General features: G+C 36.1%; 2 protein-coding genes across 3 annotated transcripts; one reads left to right on the top strand and one right to left on the bottom strand.

Moving 5' to 3' along the window:
• The first annotated feature begins 698 nt into the window (after positions 1–698).
• Positions 699–10,410, top strand: LOC141391238 (uncharacterized). 2 transcript variants are annotated; one of them, XM_073964150.1, is made up of 2 exons: positions 699–732; positions 9,121–10,410. In XM_073964150.1, the coding sequence occupies exons 1-2, from the start codon at positions 728–730 to the stop codon at positions 9,887–9,889; spliced, it is 774 nt and encodes a 257-aa protein (XP_073820251.1). In that variant the 5' UTR covers positions 699–727; the 3' UTR covers positions 9,890–10,410. The 2 variants fall into 2 exon arrangements, with proteins under 2 accessions (XP_073820251.1, XP_073820252.1); XM_073964151.1 differs by lacking the exon at positions 699–732 and adding an exon at positions 891–1,364.
• An 8,376-nt stretch (positions 10,411–18,786) lies between these two features.
• LOC141391237 (chitinase-like protein Idgf2) lies at positions 18,787–20,256 on the bottom strand. The gene is given in 2 exon segments (XM_073964149.1): positions 18,787–19,088; positions 19,091–20,256. Coding segments are annotated over 2 exon segments (1,320 nt in total). The 5' UTR covers positions 20,139–20,256; the 3' UTR covers positions 18,787–18,816.
• Between the last annotated feature and the right edge of the window lie 3,631 nt (positions 20,257–23,887).

Below are 23,887 nucleotides of genomic sequence, written 5' to 3'. Positions count from 1 at the left end.
ATTTTTCGAATCAAACCAAAAAATATATTTGCAACAATAAGTTTTTCTCTTTTGTTGTTGCTATAATATGCAATTTATGTACCCAATCTCTATAAATTTGGTATCATATTGGACAAATTTGAATAATTTGCCATTCACCATAAAATGAAATTTAATGAATTGTGAATTATGTAGTTATAGTTTTAAGTACATTGAATTATCACCCTAGCGTTAAGTATATGAATTATTATATTTAGCACTGAACTATTGTTATTGAATAAGTATCCTAATTCTACGCGGTTACTTTCGTCATTTCCCTATTTTGAATTGTTAAAACTTAACGAAGTAACCTAGGCTAAGCTTTAACCTTTTAGAAATTGCACACTTACTTTTACTTTCAAATCAACAAGCAAACGGTGAGCATCCTCTTCTCTACTCTCTTTTATTTGTCTCTTCTCTTTTTCCCAATAAAACAGAAACCTACGTTTTATAACGTTTTTCGAAATCTTTTCTTTTTATTTCATGCTATAAACATCATCATTAAAACAATATTATCTCCCTTTGGTTGAGAAATAATATTGTCACAACAACTACAATAATACAGTCCACTTAAAGGTTTTGGATTCCTCTTGGTTGTCTTTCCCTATCCTGGTTTGGAATCCCCCTCTCCACTCAGTCAGTTTTATTCATGGTCCTCCGTAACCGTTCACAAAGAAGCAGTGATCTTTTGTTATAAACAGCAACAACTATGAGGTAACTTCATCATACTTCTCGTACATACATTTATACCTGCGGTTCGGTAAGTGATACAACTTTTTTATTATTCTCCCCATAAGTGAAGTGATAGCCAAGCACAAAACATAGTGAAAAAAAATCAGTGAAAAAAAAATATACATATATATGTACATACATCCCAAACGAGCGAAAATCAATAACTCATAAAATTAACGAAAAGAATTGCAATATTTTACAAGAATATATATGTACATACATACATACCTGCATGTTCAAGTGACTTGTGTTTGGCTAAGCATAAAAAAATAACATATTAAACTAACAACAACAAGGCATACATCAGAAAAAATATTACAGTGAGTGCAAAAAGAAAGTGTCAAACTTAGAAAATTAAAGCTGCAAATTGGTGGAAGTTGTGTAACAGTGTTTGTGTGTGAGTGGGAAAAAATCTGTCCGTCCGCATAAAAGTGACGTAATATAAAGAATATATATCGTGCCATTATTGTCTGTCTGCAAAGTAGCGGTGCCTATGTACAAAAGAGGTCAGTGAACCCGACATTTAAAATAAGTGCAAAAGAAGAGGAAGAAGAAGAACGGCGTTCCAAAAGTACATGAAGAAGAAAGTGGGAAATCGAATACTGCAATAAATAGTAAATCTATTCACATTTATTTACACGATACATAGATGCACATAAATAAATACACATATTTTACACAATATATGCGAAACAACACACACATACACACACGTACACACATAAAATTCTAAATTTTTTTAACAATTTCCATTTTCCATTTAAAAATAAAACGTTATTTGCACCCAATAATTACACTCATTTCACATTAAATCACCTTATACATTCTTTTCGAACTCACTGTAGTAATACAACATATACGGTCTTTTGACGCTCACTACACAACATAACAAAAAGAAAATATAAAACGAAAGGAAGATAACAAGAAATATCAACAACACAGCACATACCCATCATATATACACACAAGCATACATATTTACATTAATAGCGGCAAACAGCTAAAGCAATAGCTGGGTATTCTAACTACGTTGAGAGGCGCCAATCCAGCGCTGTAGTTAGAATAGAGAAACACAAGAATAAGAGAAAACAAATTTTTCGTTGAATAAGGGGAAATAACCCAGACAACCAAAATTAAAAATTTTAAAACATTTCATGATGTTTTCAGCGAATATATTTTAACTAATAATACTGAACTAACCCGCATGTGTAGTATAGTACATACATTCATATATACATAAATATTTTTGATTCTTATCTGGGTTGCCATAAAATACAAAAAACATCTCGTTTTTTGTGGTAAGTGAAAACAAATATTTTCAAACATTTAAAAATTTATGTCTGTGCGAAAAAGTGGTTAGTAAATTCGTTGGCGAATTTACTACCCTTTTTTGATAAATTCTTGCGAAAATTACGACATTTGGTCGAATTTTTAAATATTGTAACTTTTTTATGGGATTTTGATCCGAAAATTTTTTCTACAATTCCGATTACACGAATTGAGCAAGCTATTTGTTATCAAGCTTTAACCCATAGCTTATAACATTAGAGTTGCCAGTTGTTCTGTTCACTCATTTTTGGTCGAATTTATTAAAAATTTTTGGTCGAACTTTTTTATTGAATTTTTGATTCAGCTCCACGTCAAACATTTATTATAAGTGGAAAGCAACAAATCGTACTACGTGCGATAGAGTTGCCACTGTTCTTTATCATCCCAATTTGTTCTACTATTTTTTTGGTCGGCTTACTTTATTGACTTTTTGAGTCAAAACATTTTCAAATCCAAAATTTTCGGGAAAATTTATTAAGATTTGAGAAACTCACTCATAATATTTGGGAAAAGTTGCCAGTTTTATCTGAACTTATTTTGGTCGATTTTGAATATTTGGTCATTTGATTATTTTTGGTCAAATTTTTTTTTAATAAGGCTCTAGTTGGCGGGAAATTTTATTACAATCTGATTGTGTTACCCCGAAAAGAGTTGCCAATTCGTCGGATTGTCTCAATTTGGACGTTTAACTAGTTTCTCGAATTTGGTCATTTTTTTAAATAATTATTTCCTGTTGATAATCTGAATTCATCATTCTGATATTTTTTGTTAAATTTTAGTAAAGTTGTTCAGAATTGTCCGAGTTTAAAAAGTTATTTGAACATTTTTGGAAATTGTGCCTTTGACTATTTTTTGGTCGAATTTTTTGGTATTAATAATTCACTAATTTCTATAGCAATCGCCATTGTTTTTTCTAATTTTTGAGCTGAGATACCCAAAGCAAGTCGCACATTGCAAAAATTGGTCGAATTTGTTATTTTTCGGTTTTGACTCATTTTTAATTTGGTCGTGTATATGCATATTTGGAAAAAGTTTTCCGCATTTTTCTTCAATAGATTGGTTTTCCTGCAACTTAGAATTCATTTATTGTGCAAAATTTCGCTTCAAGTTCACAAAAATAACAATTTGGTCGATTTAGCTATTTGGTCGGATTTACAATTTTTCCATTAAATACAAAGTTGCTCGGATTTTTAATTTGGGAGAATATTTTTTGAGTATTTAAAGTCGTCTTATTAGAAGTTTAGCTAATTTCAACAAAGTTGCTTTGGATAATTGTCCCCGCTCTTTTCATTCTTAAAGGTTATATAGTCACCCTTTAAAACTATTGCTTTGGTTTCGTAGTCACCCCTTAAAACTACTACTCTTTCTATTAGCAACTCCCCCTTTTCTTTTGTTCGAAAAAGCTTAATTTGTTGATTTTAGCACTCTATTCAAAATGAGTTTAAACGCTTCTACATCCGAAGGCTCAAATAGCCAAATTTCAGACGGCGCTCGCCCTTCAGTCAGTTCCGCACACACATGTCCAGAGCAAAGTAAGTTCTTGTTTGAATGTGACCTTCTGCTCAATTTTTGTACTCAATTCGAGGCTAGTGACATTACTGATCAAACTGATACCGTTTTAGAGGTTAAATTGGAGGATTTAGAAAAACGATGGCAACGTGTTCAAAATGCCTATGAGAATTTAATACTTTCCCCAAAAGCGGCTGGTATCAAAGATTTCAAAGAGAATGCTATGGTAAATTTAAATGCAACCACCGAGGCCTACTATACTGCTAGATCACAGATTTTAGATATACTTAGGATATCAGGTGCAAATAATGTAAAAGCAAGGCAGAGTATTGTCCCTCCTCATTTTTCGCAAGCTATAAATCAAGCCCCCGTTACAAAGTCAAGCGTCTGTATCAAAGTGCCACCTTGCGATACTGAGGTATTTAAAGGAGGGTACGAAGAATGGCCGTCTTTCCGTGATATGTTCACGGCGGTCTACGCGGATCATCCCGAATTGTCTCAGGCTCAAAAACTGTATCATCTTAGGAATAAAACCAGAGGTCCTGCCGGTGCGATAGTCAAAAGATATCCGTTGTGTGACGATAATTTCAAATTGGCATGGGATGCTCTGAAGGCTAGGTATGAAAATAGGCGTGTTTTGGTCGACAATCAGCTTAAAATCCTATTTAATATCCCAGTTGCCACAAATGAAAGTAGCGAATCACTTCAGAAAATACATTCTACCGTTTCCGATTGCCTCAGTACTTTGAAAACTCTCAATGTAAATGTTGAAAGTTGGGACCCCATATTGATTCACCTCATTTCCACAAAATTGCCAGACGAAACCCTATCTCATTGGGAGCAATCTCTGAAGTCCCACAGAGAGTTGCCAACTTGGGCTCAATTAGATGAGTTCCTTGTAAATCGATTTGAAGTAGTTGAGAGAATTTCTAGCATTCGTACCACCAAACAAAATAACTCTGCCCCTTCTCAGAATTGTAATAGATTCCAAAATCAGCCGTCTCAGAATAGATCAATCACGTTATGTCCACTTTGTAATGGGAATCACGCAATAAGAGAATGTCAAGAGTTTCGGCAACTTACTTCTCATCAACGTTTAAGTTTTGCGTTCAAGAATAAACTTTGCACGAATTGTCTTTCCCCGTCTCACATCAAAATCAACTGCAAAAGTATCAATACTTGCATTATTTGCCACAAATCACATCACAGTCTTCTGCACGTCAACGATTCTTCTTCTCACGAAGATGGTACTGAAAATAAGTACAATCCCAATAAATCGTCCTCTAAATTCTCCCCAAAACAAAATTACTCGTCTCCTCAAGAAAAGCCATCAACGTCAAATAAAAAAGGCTCCAATGTTCAAGCTAATTTCTCTGCCAATAATGACATGATTCTCCTAAGAACGGCTCTAGTGCAAATTGAACATCTTGGAGAACTGTTCACTGTGCGAGCGTTAATTGACTCTGGGTCTCAAAGAACATTTTTATCTGAAAAAATCAGAAATCTTCTCAAAATTCCCACCATTGGAAGCCATTTTGAAATTTCTGGAGTTGGAGGTCAACAACAAGTTTCTGATAAAGAGTGTGAGTTGACTATTGTCTCTAAAAAGTGTGATGTTCGATTCTCTATATCTGCTATTATCCTTCCCAAGGTAACAAAGCCAGTGCCGTCTCTTTCCTTTGAAATTGCACACCCATCTGATCTCAAAGATCTAGATTTGGCAGATCCACACTTTAATAAGTCCTCACAAATAGACCTCATACTTGGTAATGACGCCGACAGATTTATAAATCTTGAAGGCATTAAAAAGAATATTTGTGGCAATACTTCCGCTTATAAAACTATATTCGGTTGGGTTTTAAGTGGACCCATTAAAACCGAAAGTGTTCAACTCTTCTCCACTACAATAATTGAAAAAAATGAACCTCCAATAAGCGAATTGCTAAGGAAGTTTTGGGAACTAGAAGAAGTTCCAAATGTACCAAAAGTCTCCACAGCAGACCAGTTCTGTGAAAAATTTTATAATAAAACCACTTCACGTTCACCTGATGGGCGTTACATTGTTCGGCTTCCTTTTAAGAAGGAATTTGCTGACTCAATTTATCTCGGCTCGTCTCGTCTCATTGCATTGGCACAATATGCTCGAATGGAAAAAACTTTATCTCATGATCTTGACTTACGTACCGAATACAGCTCGGTTTTAAACGAATATGTCGCGTTAGATCATGTAGAAGAATGCTCGTCTCGAGAAGTCTGTATTGATAACAAATACAACTCCTATTATCTTCCTCATCACGCTGTTGTTCGCCCCGAACACAAATCAACGAAAGTACGAATTGTTTTTAATGCATCTCGCAAAACAAAGTCCGGTTATTCGTTAAATGATGTTCTCCATACCGGCCCAACTCTCCAAACAGATTTAACGTCTGTAATTTTAAATTGGAGAAAGTACCCTTATGTCTTTAGTGGAGACATCCAAAAAATGTACAGACAAATACTCGTACATCCTCATGATAGACCCTATCAGCGCATTTTATTCCGTCAAGATGACGAAGGCCACATAAAAGATTACCAACTTAAGACTGTAACGTTTGGTGTGAATTGTGCGCCGTTTTTGGCGATCCGTACACTGTTGCAATTGGCAAAAGATTCCGAAGACCAATATCCTGATGTGGCAAAAATTTTACGGCAAGAAACTTATGTCGACGACATTCTCTCTGGCAGTTTCTCAATTGAAGAAGCTATTCAAAAGCAAAACGATCTTATTAATGTTCTTAAAAGTGCTGGTTTTCCTCTGAAAAAACTTACCGCTAATGACCAAAAAATTTTGGCTAATATTGACACCGAAGATTTATATGATTGCGATTTCCTCCGCTTACATGAATCAAGTTCGACCAAAACATTAGGTATGAAATGGAATGCATTCTCAGATCAGTTCTCATATTCGCTTGGCTCACTTTCGACGAACTCCTCTATGACTAAACGCATGGTTCTATCGGCTGTTGCACAGTTATTCGATCCTGCAGGGTGGATTGCCCCAATTATTATTCGGTCGAAAGTTTTAATGCAACAGTTATGGTTAGAAGGTATTGATTGGGACGATAATTTAAGTCCAGAGTCTCAATCGAAATGGAACAATCTCGTCTCCGATTTCCAAAATATATCATCGATTACTATTCCTAGGTGGATTCAGTATTATCCGACTGATTGTGTGGAAATCCACGGATTTTCAGATGCGTCTCAAGCCGCATATTGCGCATGTGTGTATGTTAGATGCCAGAATAACAAATCTGTAGTGTTCTCCAATTTGCTAGTTGCAAAAAGCAAGGTTGCTCCTCTTCAACCTGTCTGTTTACCAAGACTTGAGCTCAGTGGAGCAGTTCTTCTCGCAAAGTTGGTTAATTATGTGATTTCTACTTTCGATTTTAACTTCACAAGTATAACTTTATGGACAGACTCAACAATTGTTTTAGGTTGGATGTCAAAACCTCCTTGGTCATGGGAAACTTTTGTTGCCAATCGCACGGCTCAGATTCTGGAATTAGTTCCAAATGGTGTGTGGCGTCATGTACCCACGCATGACAATCCAGCCGATCTTGGCACCAGAGGATGTAGACCTCAAGATTTAGTGACAAATCCTTTATGGTTTAATGGTCCCAAATGGCTAACAAATCCCCATTCTGAATGGCCCAAGAAAAATCCAATAGCTATCCCAGATATGGGAAAACGTGCAAACGTACAAGCTATGGTAGCCGTTGAAGAAGATACCGATTTATTGAAACCATTTTCCACTTATCATAGAGCTCTGAGAGTATTCTCATATGTATATCGGTTCTACAACAACTGTTTAAGCAGGAGTAGAAATTCCCCCAAAATTATTTCCCCGCAGTTTTCACACTCTGAAACTTTTTCGGCCAAATATGGACTGATATATTTTTATCAGCGCAAATTTTATGAGCAAGAATGTAAGGATTTGGAAGACGGCAAAGATATTTCACTCAAAAGCCCTTTAAAATCCCTTAATCCGTTTTTAGATCACAACAACATTTTGCGTGTTAATGGTAGATTGGCCAACGCAGATCTTCCCTATAATGAACGACATCCCATGATAGTTTCTGGAAATTCTCGCTTCTCTCGGTTGTATTTATTACATTTACACTTATGTCTGGCTCATGCAGAGTGTAATCAAATGTGCAGGATGGTCCAAAACGAATTTTATATATCTCGTCTCAAACCTAGAGTGAAAAGCATCATTCATAAGTGCAAAACATGCATAATTTTCAAAAAGAGACCTTGTACCCAGATTATGGCCCCATTACCTCCAGAAAGATGCGCTTTGACTCCCCCTTTTCATATAACTGGTATTGATTTTGCAGGCCCCTTTGAAATTAAGAGTTCCACTTTGAGAAATGCTCCCATTCTAAAAGGTTACGTTTGCTTATTTGTGTGTTTTGCAACCAAAGCTATCCACTTAGAGCCATGCACTGAACTCTCATCTGCGGCTTTCGAGGCGTCCTTTGCTCGATTCGTTGGGAGGCGAGGACTACCCTTTCGGATAGTATCTGATAATGGGAAGAATTTCATTGGTGCTAGCAGAAAGTTGCTTAGAGAATTTTCGCATTTTATTAAAGCTGTTCCCAGTGAGATTGCTGGCAAATATTCTACTCACGGGTTTGAATGGCGTTTTATTCCACCACATGCACCTCATATGGGTGGCTTGTGGGAATCAGCTGTAAAAAGCTTTAAGCACCATTTTAAACGGATAGCAGGAGCACACAGATTTACGTTTGAACAATTTGCGACCGTTTTAGCTCGTATCGAAGGTGTTCTCAATTCTCGCCCCATTTCTGCTGTCTCTGAAGATCCTTCTGACATTACCGCCTTAACTCCAGGACATTTTCTTAGAGGTTCCCCAATTATGGCACTACCCGAACCAATATCAGAAAATCTATCTCTTGTAAATAGGTGGATTAAACTAAAAGCTATTCATCAGCAATTCGCAAGAAGATGGAAAGAGGATTACTTAAAATCTCTACATAAACGCTACAAATGGAAAAACTCCACTCCCAATTTAAAACCTGACGATCTAGTTGTCGTAATGGACGATTTACTACCACCGAGCGAATGGCGGTTAGGTAGAATCGTAACAACACATTCTGGTAGTGATAGTCACGTGAGAGTGGCTGAAATTAAAACAGCTTCTGGTATAATTAAAAGACCAATTGTCAAACTTTGCTACTTACCTCTTCTCGATTCAGATACGTAACGTTATAGTGCTCATTTCATATACCACCCTTCTCATCTCTACTCAAACTCGTGTCATTCTCTACTCAAGTTGTCTCATTCTCTAACTCTTCTCACTTGCTACTCTAAAATACTTTTCTCAAGCTCGTCTCATACGTCACTTTGAAGAACGAGTAATATATGCGCTCAATGAATTATCTCGTCTTATACTCGTTTACTACACATGCACATTATCATTTCCATTTCCACCATGCCATTACACTTTACTAACAATGTTTTACATTGTAGGTCTCGTCGCAACTCTAGCACTCGGGAACTGTACCAGTGTGTCATATGTGATAGAAGCCATGCCTTGCGCTTCTGTCCAGAGTTCGTTCTGATGCGAGTGGAAGACCGAAGGAAGGTAGTCCGAGACAATGATTATTGTATGAACTGCCTCGCCCGAAGCCATCAGGTGCGAAGATGCCACTCTAAAGTTGTTTGCAAGAAGTGTGGCAGCCAGCACCACTCAATGCTGCACCCAGAGCCCTCTTCCACTGCCATCGTTCGCCATGAAGACTCCCAAGAGCTGTCACGAGCAACGATACACGAGCGAGTCGTACCGCCCAACTCCCCAAGCCGACACAGAAGGCAAACCCGCTCAGGACATCAACCTAGGCAGCAACATAGACCAAGACAGCGCCAAAATTGTCAACAACAACACCATCGGTCGAAACGCCAGCAACAAAAACGCCACCGTCAGCAACCGAAACGTGAACAAACACAGCGTCAACAATCCCAACCGCAACATCATCCACGCTCAAGCGGCCGCCAGCAAAATTACCGTCACCACAATCCACAGCCCAATCGCCCACAAAACAACCACCAGCAGCGCCCACGTAACAATCGTCAAGCTCACCAGTCTCAATCACGCAACATGCAGCTAAAGGCGCCAAGAAGCAGTGTCCTTATGCCAGATCAGTTGGTGTTATCCCAGGCAATCAAATCGTTGGCTGAAGTCATGTGCGTCGCCTCATCAGTTGCACAAGTGCAAGGCCGGCGCCATGGACAAATTTGAATAATTTGCCATTCACCATAAAATGAAATTTAATGAATTGTGAATTATGTAGTTATAGTTTTAAGTACATTGAATTATCACCCTAGCGTTAAGTATATGAATTATTATATTTAGCACTGAACTATTGTTATTGAATAAGTATCCTAATTCTACGCGGTTACTTTCGTCATTTCCCTATTTTGAATTGTTAAAACTTAACGAAGTAACCTAGGCTAAGCTTTAACCTTTTAGAAATTGCACACTTACTTTTACTTTCAAATCAACAAGCAAACGGTGAGCATCCTCTTCTCTACTCTCTTTTATTTGTCTCTTCTCTTTTTCCCAATAAAACAGAAACCTACGTTTTATAACGTTTTTCGAAATCTTTTCTTTTTATTTCATGCTATAAACATCATCATTAAAACAATATTATCTCCCTTTGGTTGAGAAATAATATTGTCACAACAACTACAATAATACAGTCCACTTAAAGGTTTTGGATTCCTCTTGGTTGTCTTTCCCTATCCTGGTTTGGAATCCCCCTCTCCACTCAGTCAGTTTTATTCACATATTTTTCTACGCATTGTCTAGATTCGGCATATATTTTTAATTTATTTTTGAGGGTTTGTACGGACTCTGGGACAGGATAATTTGGATTTTCTTAAAATTTTTTGTATTATTTGTTGATTTTCCGCGAAAATAATAATAAATTTAATAACATCTACGAATAGATATGGAATGCTGCTAACGATTTATGCATACATTTTCTCATAACAACAAATAAGATATTTTTTTCTTTATATGAGAATAAAAACCGCTATAACTTTTGCGCACATCGTCCAATTTTGTGAACGCGAACAGATTTGAAGCCAGAATTTAAATTGTAGACGTAAATTTTTAATATTTTTCAAATGGAATTGCAAAGGATTTTTGTTTTTCGCCATATAGGATATACATATAAATATGTTACACTTGTTACTAGACAAAATTCCCTCACACATTCCAAATTTTATCAGCATTCGACAGATATAGGGTGTTTGGTGAAGCAAATACGTGAAATCGGACGAAAATATATATGGGAGCTATATCCAAATCTGAACCGATTTCGATGTAATTTTACACATTTATTTTCAGACACATATTCCAAATTTCATCCAAATCGGACGTAAATAGCAGGTTTGGTGCAGCAAATACGTCAAAGCGGTCAAAAATATATATGAGAGCTAACCGATATTCACCAAAAGCAATAGCGCCCTTCCTTTGGCTAAAAAAATTATATTCCCAAATTTTCAGCTGAATCGGACAAAAAATACGACCAGTACGTTGCGAACAAAAATACAAGGACAGACGGACAGCGTGATGCGTTTCTACATAAAATTATATAAAATCTTAAGTATAAGGTGATTCGACGAAAAATCTCACTAACAAAATGATTTTATAATTTGAAGTCACTGTAAGCAGATACATAATTGAAAATAAACTTTAGAGTCACATGAGGTAACCCACCTGACCTTTTTAGAATGGAATAAACATTATTTTAGATATTAGTAAACTTATGTTTATTCATTCGTGCAGCAAGAAATAATTTTTGAGAAAATTTATTTTTCATTTCATAAATTTTTTCAAAATAATATTTTTTTTAAATCGATTTTTATTTTTTTATATTTCAATGGAATAAACGTTATTTTAGTGATTAATAGGCAAAAGTTCATTCATCCGTGTTACAGGAAATCATTTTTGAGAAAAAAACGTCGAAAAGTCATAGCCCTAATACATACATTATAACGTTGACGAATATTACGATGTGTTACAAACGGAATGACAAATTTAATTATACCCTCTATATTATACTGACCAATAACAGTGACCCCTCGAATTAAAAGAAGAATAATTAAAGAAATCAAGGAATAGGCCACAAACAAATTTGAAAATTGGCTTTTCTTATTGAAAACGATTTTGGAGTAAGTGTGCCACGAGAAAAAATCAGAAAATTCTGCATAACAGGTATTCATCACCAGTGGCTAGGAAGCCATTGCTCTCCCAGCAAAATAAAGAGGAGCGGTTCAGAGCGACGAAGCCAAGCAGAGGCGTTGGTAAAATCTGGATATTGGAGGAAATAATGACAAAGGAGGTTTATTTGTTTGCTTATAAAAAAAGATTTAACTAACACCAAACAAAATTGGGTTTGTTGATCCTGAAAATTCAAACAAATTGCAATAAAAATACTACTAAACATAAATCTTAATTATATAGGACTTGGTTGTTATACAACTGTACCAAAGTCATCGACACCCCAGCCCAAATGCATATATTAACTTCATCGAAAATTTATAGGTACAGTTGAAGAAAAAAAATCGAGAATAGGTCGCCCACTAATAGGAACGGTTTAATAAAATACATTTAAGAAGCAAAAAAATACCATTGGAATATGAGATTTCGAAACTTATTTAATCAATTCGGTAATATATGGACCTTTTACAAATAAAATTAATAACAAATGGAAAAATTCGAATTACAAATGGAATAATTCGAATTATAATCGGAATAATTCAAATTTCAACTAAAACATTTCGAATTACAGATGCAACAATTTGAATTACAAATTGCATAATTCTAATTAAAAATGGAATAATTCGAATTGCAAATGGATATCTCGAATTGCAAATGAAATGTAACGAATTACAAACAGAATTCTCCAATTACAATTGAAATAATTCGAACTACATCTGAACAAGTAAAGAAGTATCAGTCGGCTTTGTTGTCAGAGATATACCCACAGCCTGTATAATTTGAAACAATTTTTTTCCTAAAAAACTGATGTATTTAGGGGTTTTTAAAAATGTTGGGCGTTTGAACCGACAAAAATGTTGATTAGGATTAAAGATCAAAAGTTTTGAGGAGGAGATATAAAAGGAATGGATCTACATTGACCATTATGGAAGTGGATCTCCAGCCACGACATATGGCGCCATATGTGGTTTTTACACCTTTTCGGGCTGTGTTCTCAAGAAGTATGGACTTGCCCCTGAAAAAACTTTTACCATCGTAATTGAGGCAGCGGATGCAAGTTGCTTCAACAAAAATCAAAGTGATTCGATAGCAGGTCTTAAAATGAACTTATCCAAAATTTTGTGTGGGAGGTACCGGATGGAGTGGACAAATATAGTCCATATTTGAACCTGATCTATATCTAGTAAATATATTAGGATGTGTAAAGCATGGACCAATTCGGCCACTCCCTGCAAGAGTTACCGTATGAACAAATTTTCCGAACATTTCCGAAATTTTGTGTGGGAGGTACCCGAAGGAGTGGACCGATTCAGTCCATATTGAAACATTATCTAAGTCTGGTACACATTTTACGATGGGCAAAGTATGGACCAAATCGGTTACTCCCTTCAAGAGTTATGGTGCGCACAAACTTTCCGAACATTTTCGAACTTTTATGGGGCCCATCTTCGAACTTAAACTAAGTTTTAGCAAAATATTACGAAAGCCAAAATTTGAACCGAAGTTCATCCGTTCGAAAGTTATCGTGCGTTCCAGCCAGCCAGACAGACAGACGGACGGACATTGCTCAATCGACTCCAAATTGTCTGAAACGCATTTCGTCCAAACATACTTGGGGTCTAAAACCATTATTTCGATGAGGAACATTTTGCCCGTATGAAAGTGTATATACCCTCGTTAGCATAAATGCTGAGGGTATAAAAAGGTGTAGTACCGCTTAGAACTAGTTCTGGACTAATTAAATTGCGACATTTGGAATTTTCTTTGTTAGCGGGAATTGATCCCCACAGTTTGAGCACATTTAACACATGTTGGAGTTTTTCTGTGATTTTCTAAGCATTCCCGTTTTCCAATTTGAGCGCAGCCAACTTAATTCCTATAGATAAGTTCTTGAGGACCACCGTCAGATAATTAAAGCTCTAAAGGTGTTTGTCGTCAAAGTGCATGCTCCGCTTCTCCGGATAAAGCGTGCTTGTATATAGCCTTGTGGAATCCTAATTGACATGATGTTGCTGCTTTGTGGGACATCAGCTTTGAGCTTATAACACAGCGTCTTGCAATGCCTGTTGGGTTATGCTTTTTTTTGCTCGTCTAAGTTGCAATGTCATCTTATGCTATCGGTCAGTGCTACTTTCGGAACAATCAGGTGTTGCTGAGATGGTAAGTGTAGACACAGTCGCTTGCATTGTCCTCTTCAGCTTGGATGGGTAGATGGTTGGCATCATCAGGCTTTCCGATGCGGCCTTTGTTCTCAATTTGCAGTTTGTAGTTTTTTTCCTCTGAATCAGCGTTTTGTTTTTTCTGCACCGCTCGTACTCTTCCAGAAATGTTGTTAGTTTTGGACAAATCGGTTAATCAGATAAATGCGGCAAGTTCAATGAAGTGCTCCATAGGGGTTTACGCTTTATATATGAGTTTAAATTATGACCGTAAATGTAAAGAAGTAGCAACCATGAAAGAACCCGAAGAGCAATTCAGGCTAAAATTAAGAGAGTCAAAAAATGACATATCCTTTTATTTCTCAATATTATTTTTGTGATTGTGAGAATCATTAAAAGTCGAAAATGACCCTAATAACACCTTATTATCATAGAAAGTATGGACTTGGACCTTAAAAATCAGGACAAATAATTATCTGCTGTAAACATTTCATAACGATCCGTGAAAATCCCATCAACTGCTTCAAATCGATTTGTTTATTTATTTACATAACAAATTTATAAAAATTATATTTAACACTCTAAATAAGCAATATGAACTTTAGCCAATCTTGCAATAAATTTAGAATTTCGCATATAAACCTCATCGTTCACTAGAATACTGGGGAATAGGAAAACTGGCGCTTAAGTGCATCTTAAGTTATTTACATCAGCAATAAAAAGGATTATACACCAGAGAGACATGCGATATTCGAGATATTCATCGGCGCCGGTTGTACATCAAAAATATTGCGACAACAACAAAAAGCAAGCATCAACATAAAAATCAAACTACGACGAGTATTGAATGTCAAATACTGTAGTAATACACCAAAAATAATTCAATACAACCAATTTTCAATGAATGAATCGATGAAAAGCGGATGTTTTCCTTTTTGTTCTTTCTTTGGTAATTGAACGTACAAATAAATCTTTCACATCACACAATGACACCATACTACTGGATAATGGTTCTAGTTGTTTTTCCCCGTTTCCTTTTGATATGTGCTTATTTGTGTAAGGAATACTTTGTGATGCTGTTAGCACAAAATTTCCAATATCCAGTTACTGGATGATGGATTTCATCGTCGTCGTTGTCATAATCATCCTTTTGCGCTACTTGGCTGGTTGGTTTAACTCCCTTGACAATCAATAAATCCAAATTGGTCAATTGTGGATGCTGGTGCAATTGCCAAATACGACTTTGGTGACTTGAATTGGTCATTCGTATGCTGCTAAGTAAAAAGGACATTCGAGCTTAGCAATTCCCCAAGCGTAGAGCAGCTGAATGGGTATTTGTTTAACAAGTAACAATACACATTGCAAAAGCAATGCAGTTAAACGAAGAAGTAGTAGACGATCTGAAAGTTTAAAGGGTTAATGGTGTAAGTTGTGGGTTGGTTCGTAAGTGTTGAGATTTTACACTGTTTCCGTAAAAAATGAAAGATGATGATAGATTGTCACTAACAGCAGGACAATAGTCACTGACCTATTGTCAATAGTTATTGACCAATGGTCAATAGTTATTGACCTATGGTCTATATGGACCAATGGTCAATATTAATTGACCTATGGTCAATATTAATTGACATATGGTCAATTGTAATTGACCTATGGTCAACAGTTATTGACATATGGTCAATAGCTTTTGGCCTATGGTCAATAGTTATTGACGTCTGGTCAATAGTTATGGGCCTATGGTCAATATTTATTGATCTCTGGTCAATAGTTATGGTCAATATTTATTGATCTCTGGTCAATAGTTATTGACTTCTGGTAAAATGTTTTACCTATGGTCAATAGTTATTGACCTATGGTCAATAGTTATTTACCTATGGTCAATAGTTATTGACCTATGGTCAATAGTTATTGACCTATGGTCAATAGTTATTGACCTATGGTCAATAGTTATTGACCTATGGTCAATAGTTATTGACCTATGGTCAATAGTTATTGACCTATGGTCAATAGTTATTGACCTATGGTCAATAGTTATTGACCTATGGTCAATAGTTATTGACCTATGGTCAATAGTTATTGACCTATGGTCAATAGTTATTGACCTATGGTCAATAGTTATTGACCTATGGTCAATAGTTATTGACCTATGGTCAATAGTTATTGACCTATGGTCAATAGTTATTGACCTATGGTCAATAGCTATTGACCTATGGTCAATAGTTATTGACCTATGGTCAATAGTTATTGACCTATGGTCAATAGTTATTGACCTATGGTCAATAGTTATTGACCTATGGTCAATAGTTATTGACCTATGGTCAATAGTTATTGACCTATGGTCAATAGTTATTGACCTATGGTCAATAGTTATTGACCTATGGTCAATAGTTAGTGACCTATGGTCAATAGTTATTGACCTACGGTAAATAGTAAATAGTTATAAATATACTGGTCAATAGTTATTGACATCTGGTCAATAGTTATTGACCTCTGGGTAATAATTATTGACCTCTGGTCAATAGTTATTGACATCTGGTCAATAGTGATTGACCTCTGGTCAATAGTTATTGACATCTGGTCAATAGTTGTTGACCTCTGGTCAATAGTTATTGACCTCTGGTCAGTAGTGATTGACCTTTGGTCAATAGTGATTGACCTCTGGTCAATAGTTATTGACCTCTGATCAATAGTTATTGACCTATGATCAATAGTTATTGACCTGTGGTCAATAGTTATTGACCTCTGGGTAATAGTTATTGACTTCTGGCCAATAGTTTTTGACCTCTGGTCAATAGTGTTTGACCTCTGGTCATTAGTTATTGACATCTGATCAATAGTTATTGACCTCAGGTCAATAGTTATTGACTTCTGGTCAATAGTTATTGACTTCTGGTCAATAGTAATTGACTGCTGGTCAATAGTAATTGACCTCTGGTGAAAAGTCATTTGAATTGGAAATGTGTTGGAAATGGTGTAGATTTATATACGAATGCGGGAATTGCTCCAAAAAAGCAACCGCATATTTGAGTGGTTCCACTTCAGTGTTTGATAAGTAACTTATGATAAATACCCTTTTAGGAATTCCGAAGGCTATTCTACACCAAAGACATCAATCTAGAAAACCTCTCTTCTTTAACATTAGTATTGTGTTTTGGTTTCATCAATAATTCACAAGCATCTATTCCAGTGTATGTGTTATCTGATTGTTTTTACAATGACTCCTTCAGCCTGCAGCATTAATTCTACGGTTCTAAAAAAAGAAACAACCCCCTTCCTTTTGGCCTGAAAACAAGAAACAACAAAATCCATTGATCCAAATACACTAATCCCGTTGTCATATTAATTTACAACAAATGGTCAATTCGCTATCAAAAGATGAAAGTGAATTGCCAAAGGGGGGAAGTAGATTGATAATGAAATAAAATCGAAAGGGTTAAGCAGCTGTATCCATCTGTTTTGAAATAGGTCCTAGAAGAGACGAAGGAAAAGGAAACAGTTGCCAAATCGCTTTAGATTAAAATGCTAGATAAGCAATGTACTTATCAATTGAAAGATATGCTTGTTTGATGGCCAACAAAGTGACTGGGTTGTGTTGAAGGGGTTTAAGAGATGTTTTTAAAGGATTAAGTATGAATTTGTTGGCTTTTCATTGAGTATCCGTAGATGAATTGCATTTGTTACTACATATTTAATTATTTCAGCTCCAATTGAGAACATTATATTTTTTATTCTTGAGGATTTCCTATAACAAGAAACTATTCACACTTATTCGACATGCAAGCTAGTTTTACGCCATATAATAAAGTCGAACCTTTACAGTTGTCCCTTAAGCCCAAATACGAATAGATTCGGACCCGGCTCTGTGTATTACATCGATATTCACCGTCAAGGTAGATTGTCTTTTGCAAAGTTCTATTCTCAAACACACGAAATACTGTCACATCTGTTGGTCAATACCATTATTTTTTCACAACTGATGTTGTTTGTTGTGTTTACGGCTTTGCCGGCGCAGAAGAAGTCTTTAACTACCTCTAAATTACAGGGACCAACTTCCATATTTGATCCGAGTACTGTGTACGCATTGCGCGCCGATACCATCAACACCTTTAAGATTCCTTTTCGACTTTTTTAAAGGTATCAGTTATATTTTCTTTTGATCGACCCACAGAATTAACAAAATGCCTGCTGACGTCTATTGGACATATAGAAACAGCTGAAGAGCTTAGTAGCACGGTGAACAACCTAACATGTCCAACTCACAGGACAAAACCAGATGGAAGATTTGTAGGGTTTGTATGTTTTTTTGTACGTACCCGGTGTCTGTTGAAAGAGGTGAAAGTCACATACGTCCCGAAAGCAGATAAACTTAGTTACTCTTAGCACCTCACAACATGTTAACATAAAACACAAAAGACAAGCAACTCTTTCTGATGTGGTTGCTTATATTGAGAGGAACATTCAATTTTGGCCAATCATGATCAACACCAAGCTTTTCGGAATACAAATTTATTGATGAGAATTGATAGTAAACATTTCATGCATTTTTGTCTTTTTTACTAAAATTAATAACTTTTATTATGCTCCAATATTGTAATATTTAAGGTAATGTATCGTTCTAAAATATTGTTTACAGTTGCTTTGGATGTAATTATCGTGGGTTAACTTTTGTTTATTGTGTTATTTTTATTTATTTCTAATTATTGAACATACATCAACTACTGTATAAAAATATATAAAAAACGTAAAAAACGTAAAATATTATAAACAAAACACAAACATTTACAAACGATATTTGGCAGCTCTCAACAATGGATACTTATCACCATTGCACAATCCACGGAAATCATCATAACTCAAATCGAACATTGACAAACCACCTAAACCCTTGGCATGAACATAGCTGACCTTATTTGCCGCCGTTTCAGGATCTTCATAACTGATCCATATACCATGATTACCATCACCATCGGCTAGACGGAAGGCATAGGTACCATAACGTTTGGTTGGATCACTGACACGTGTTAGAGGAGCATCAGCACCCTTAAGGAAGGATTTGGTAATTTTGCACAAATTTCAGGCCAACTCAATAGACCAGGAGTTTGACTTTGCATGCCAGCTTCAGCGGCACCTTCAGTTTTTGGCACAACAGGAGCACCACCACTAGCACTGGAGTCAGATGTCAATTTCCAGGCACGACCATATGTGGCCATACCCAAAATAAGTTTTTTGGGTGGACATTGATTGTGGAGCCAATAGGCCATTTGGAAATCGACATTGTAATGGCCTAAACGATTCTGATCGTATAGTTCGTATAAGGGAGCGGTGTAGTCAGCCTCTTCGGGGTTGCGTTCTGGGGTTAGGAAATCAAAGGCAGCAATGTTGATTAGATCAGCAAAACCGGATACAGCTGGAACATCAAAATACCATGATGAGTTAACATTGGGCAACACTGTCAGCGACAACATATAACCATCGGGCCCTAGGGCATTCTTCAAATCTCTAACCAAAGCTGTAAATTGTTCCTTGTGTTCTTCGGCCTTGGGATCAACAACGAAATCGCCGGTGAAGATTTTCTTAAACTTTTTCCAAACTAAACCAACATCCGAATGTACTTTGCGTGGCTTATTTTTGGGGAATTGATAAGCCAAATCAATGCCATCGAAACCGTATGAACGCACTAACGAATAGGCCGAGTTAATAAATGCTGTCTGACGTACACGTTCACCTTCCAGCAATTCAATATATTTATTAGGATGTTCAGGATCGATGTCTTTATCACCGCCAATTCTAAGAAGTACCTTAAGGTGTGGGAATTTTCTCTTCAAAGCGGTAACCTCGGAATATTGGTGTTTGGAAATATCCAAATCTTCGTGTAAACTAAAAGCTTGATATGTACCAGGTTTGATGCCGCAATAACCGTAGACCAAGTGGGTACAGAATTGTAGAGCAAGTTCGAGATCAGGATTCAGCAATTTACCCAAGCCTTCTCGTATAAAACTGCCCGAATCATAATAGCAAACCATATTGGCGGCTGTAGTATTGGCAGCTCCATGGATGCCGCCTGCAAAAAGAGATAACAGCAAAATCACCAACAACTTCATGGTGATCGATATACGCAATGAAACTGATCACAGATTTACAAAAAACACCAATCTCGAATTAAAATAAAAAATAGACAAATTAAGGCAAAACACAACCGTTGTGTCCAAATGTTAAAATGACACTTGTTTAGAAGTAAATAGTGATCATATGGTGTTTACAGATACCCAAGTCTGTACTACTTAGTACATGGATTTTGTGAACCAAATTTGAAAATTAGTGGAGTGGGAAAATTGTATAAAAGTGTATATCGATATTATTTACTGTTTGAGTTGTGAAAAGTGAGTACTTCAAATGTATAAAGATGCCAGCTTCTGAGGTTTACAGACGAACAGGTTATTTCTCTTTTTCAGTGACCACTTCACTCAGGGGTTACCCCCTTTCGAAAAAAATGGACCGATCATCATATATTTTTGTGGGATTATTAAATACCTAATAACCCTACTTTTGAACGAGAGACTTTTAAAAACATCATTTTAAAAAAATGGTGAATAGCCAAAGTCGAAATTACATTAAAAAAATGGGACGTTTTGGACCTCTAATCGGCCAAAAACGTTTTTAAAGAAAAATTATCATTTTTAAAGACAACAGTTCAATGTATTCAATAAGCCCACAACTAATATGTACCCAGCAAAAATTTGGTAAGCACATGTCATTACTTCCAGCATTACCTGGTAATGAGTACTCATTACCCTCCGCATTATCAGGTAGTGCATATATAATGGTTTACACATAACTACTTACTTCCTTACTTACTACTTACTTACTAAGGAATAAGTACGGTGGCACAGAGCTAGTGTGTCCGACTACAAATCCTAGGTTTGTGGGTTCAAAGCTCACCGTCGGCATGGGAGTTTTTTGTTGATAAAATTACGAAGAATTGTTTATGTACATGGATGATTTTTAACAACCCTTACTATTCGTACGAGTGGCATAGTGTGTAGTGTGTTTGGCTACAAATCAGAAGTTCGTGTGTTCGAAACTAGAAGGAACCGCAATAAAACAAAAAGAAAAAACAAAAACCAAAAAGTGTGCAGTGTTGAATTTGAATATATTTTCACCTCAATTGTTCTAAAAATAGAACATATGCTTTTAGCGTCCTTTTCGACTACCGGTAAGTGGTTAAATATGTACTTTGTGTACACATTTAAGGAAGTACTTCCTTCCTATGACATCCCCATGTAAAAATAATGACTTTTACGGCCAATTAGTAAGTAGTTACAACTGCCAAAATTTACTGAATAAAGTCATTACTTGGTAATGACTTTTTTTGCTGGGTAGACTGAACACCAAATTTCAAACATTTCTGGTGCATATTGAGGGCACAACCTTAAAAATATCGAAAATCGGGAGGTGCGGTTCCAAGGGGGCTATATAAAGACGAGTACATACACTGACAGATTTCAGGTGGAGAGTTATATACCCCCAAAGAAGACTAAATACCAATTTTCAAACATTTCGGTGTGATAATGAAATTATCAAAAATCGGGAAGTACCGACCTTTGACGAAGACATATCGTCGGTGTCATGTTTAAGTGTTCCATACGCCATTTTTGACTTTTTGAGATACAGGTTGTAACTTTTATATTACAATAAATATTCCTCTATATTTTTGCAATAATCTATACTTATAAAAGAGTTCAGTAATGACTCACTGACTGACTGACTGATTCATAATCAACGCCCAGGCTAAACGGCTGGAGCTAGAATCTTGAAATTTTGAGGGAGTGTCACTCTTGGTCCCAAGGTGTCAGATAAGGCTGGATTTTTGGAAATTCGAACTAGAACGGTACGAAAAGTACTAAAAGGTACTAAATATGGTACCCTTAGTATTAGGCAAACGCGAAGAGCTAGAATTCTGAAATTTGGAATGAGGTTCACTGATGGAGAGTTAGAAAGGTGTACCAATGGGTTTTTGGAAATCCGAACTATAAGTGTACGAAAAATACTAAAAGTTACTAAATTTAGTACCATTTGGTATTGCGTGAACGGATAGAGCTAAAATCTTGAAATTTGGAATGAAAATCAAGGTTTAGAAGATGAGTTGATATAAGGAGGTGGTATTGAAAATGTGTACTCATGTGTACGAATAGTACTAAACGGTACTAAATTTGGTACAATTTGAATTTGGGCGAACCGATAAAGTTAGAATTCTGAAATTTGGAATTACTATCACTGTTGGAGTGTAGGTTTGAGATATGGAGGTAGTTTTCGAAATTCGTACATATGGGTACGAAAGGTACTAAATAGTACCAAATAAGGTACAATTTGGATTATGGGGAACGGATGTAGCGGGAATCCTGAAATTTAGAATTAGTATTACTGCCGAAGTGTAGGATAGAGGTGTTTTGGAAGTTCGAACTTTTGGGTACGAAAAGTACTAAATGGTACCAAATTTGGTATAATATGAATTAAAGTGATCGGATAGAGCTGGAATAGTGAAATTTGGAATTAAGATTACTATTGGAGTGTGGGATTGGGATACTTTTGGAAATTCGTACTTATGGCAACGAAAAGTACTAAATACGTACTTGTGGGTACAAAAAGTACTGAGTGGTACCAAATTTGGTACAATAGGGATTTGGGTGATCGGATCAAGCTGGAAACCTGAAATTTGGAATTGAGATTACAGTTGGAGTGTAGGATTGGGGATGTTTCGGAAATTCGTACTTATGTGTATGAAAAGTACTAAATGGTACTAAATTTGGTACAATGGGGATTTGGGTGAACGAAAAGAGCTGGAATCTTCAATTTTGGAATTAAGATTACTGTTGGAGTGTAAGATTGAGATAAGTTTGGAAATACGTACTTATGGGTGGTAAAAGTACTAAATAGTACTAAATTTGGTACAATTTGGATTTGGATGAACAGGAAGAGTTGGAGTTCTGAAATTTGGAATTAATATTACTGTTGGAGAGTAGAATTGAGGTGGGTTTGGAAATTCGTGTTTATGTGTACGAAACGTACTAAATGGTACTAAATTTGGTACAATTCTGATTTCGGAAAATGGATGGAGCTGGAATCCTGAAATTTGGAATAAAGATTACTGTTAGAGTGTAGGATTGAGGTAGTTTTGGAATTTCGTACTTATGGGTACGAAAAGTACTAAACGGTACTAAATTTGGTACGGATGAGATTTGGGTTAAGATATAGAGCTGGAATACTGAAATTTGATATTACTATTACTGTTGGAGAATAGGAATGAATGAATGGTCGTTTTGGAAATTCGTGCTTAAGGGAACAAAGAGTACAAAATGGTACTAAATTTGGTACAATTTGGATTCGGAAGAACGGATTGAGCTGGAATCCTGACATTTGGAATAATAATAAGATTACTGTTGGAGTGGAGGATTGAGGTAGGTTTCGAAATTCGTACTTGTGAGTACGAAGATTACTAAATGGTACCAAATTTTGTTTTTCAAAATAGTCAGGCTTAATCCCATAGTCGTTGTTTTAATATTTTATTCAAAAACAACTTTAATTTATTAGTGGGAAAAATTGGCGATGTTTACCAAGGGGTAAGGCAGGGAATACTATAGTTTCAGATCTCGCCACAGATCTTCATCAGTTCCCTTATTTCTTGTTTTTTCAACAAGAAACTGTTTATACCCAAGTGTCAATTGCTACCTCAAATAGATACGTGCGCAAAGAAACACTCTGATCGAGAATTTCTTTGGCACTACCTAAACTCTAGCAACTTCACTTGCAAACAAAACCAAATTTTTCCCACTGCTATGCGTTCGTCGATTCT

The sequence above is a fragment of the Musca autumnalis genome, unplaced genomic scaffold (genome assembly GCF_047663935.1).
Source record: "Musca autumnalis isolate F117 unplaced genomic scaffold, ASM4766393v1 scaffold_1, whole genome shotgun sequence".
NCBI lineage: Eukaryota > Metazoa > Arthropoda > Insecta > Diptera > Muscidae > Musca > Musca autumnalis.
Note: the sequence above shows the minus strand (reverse complement) of the source record. Positions and strands in the feature narration are given on the sequence as shown.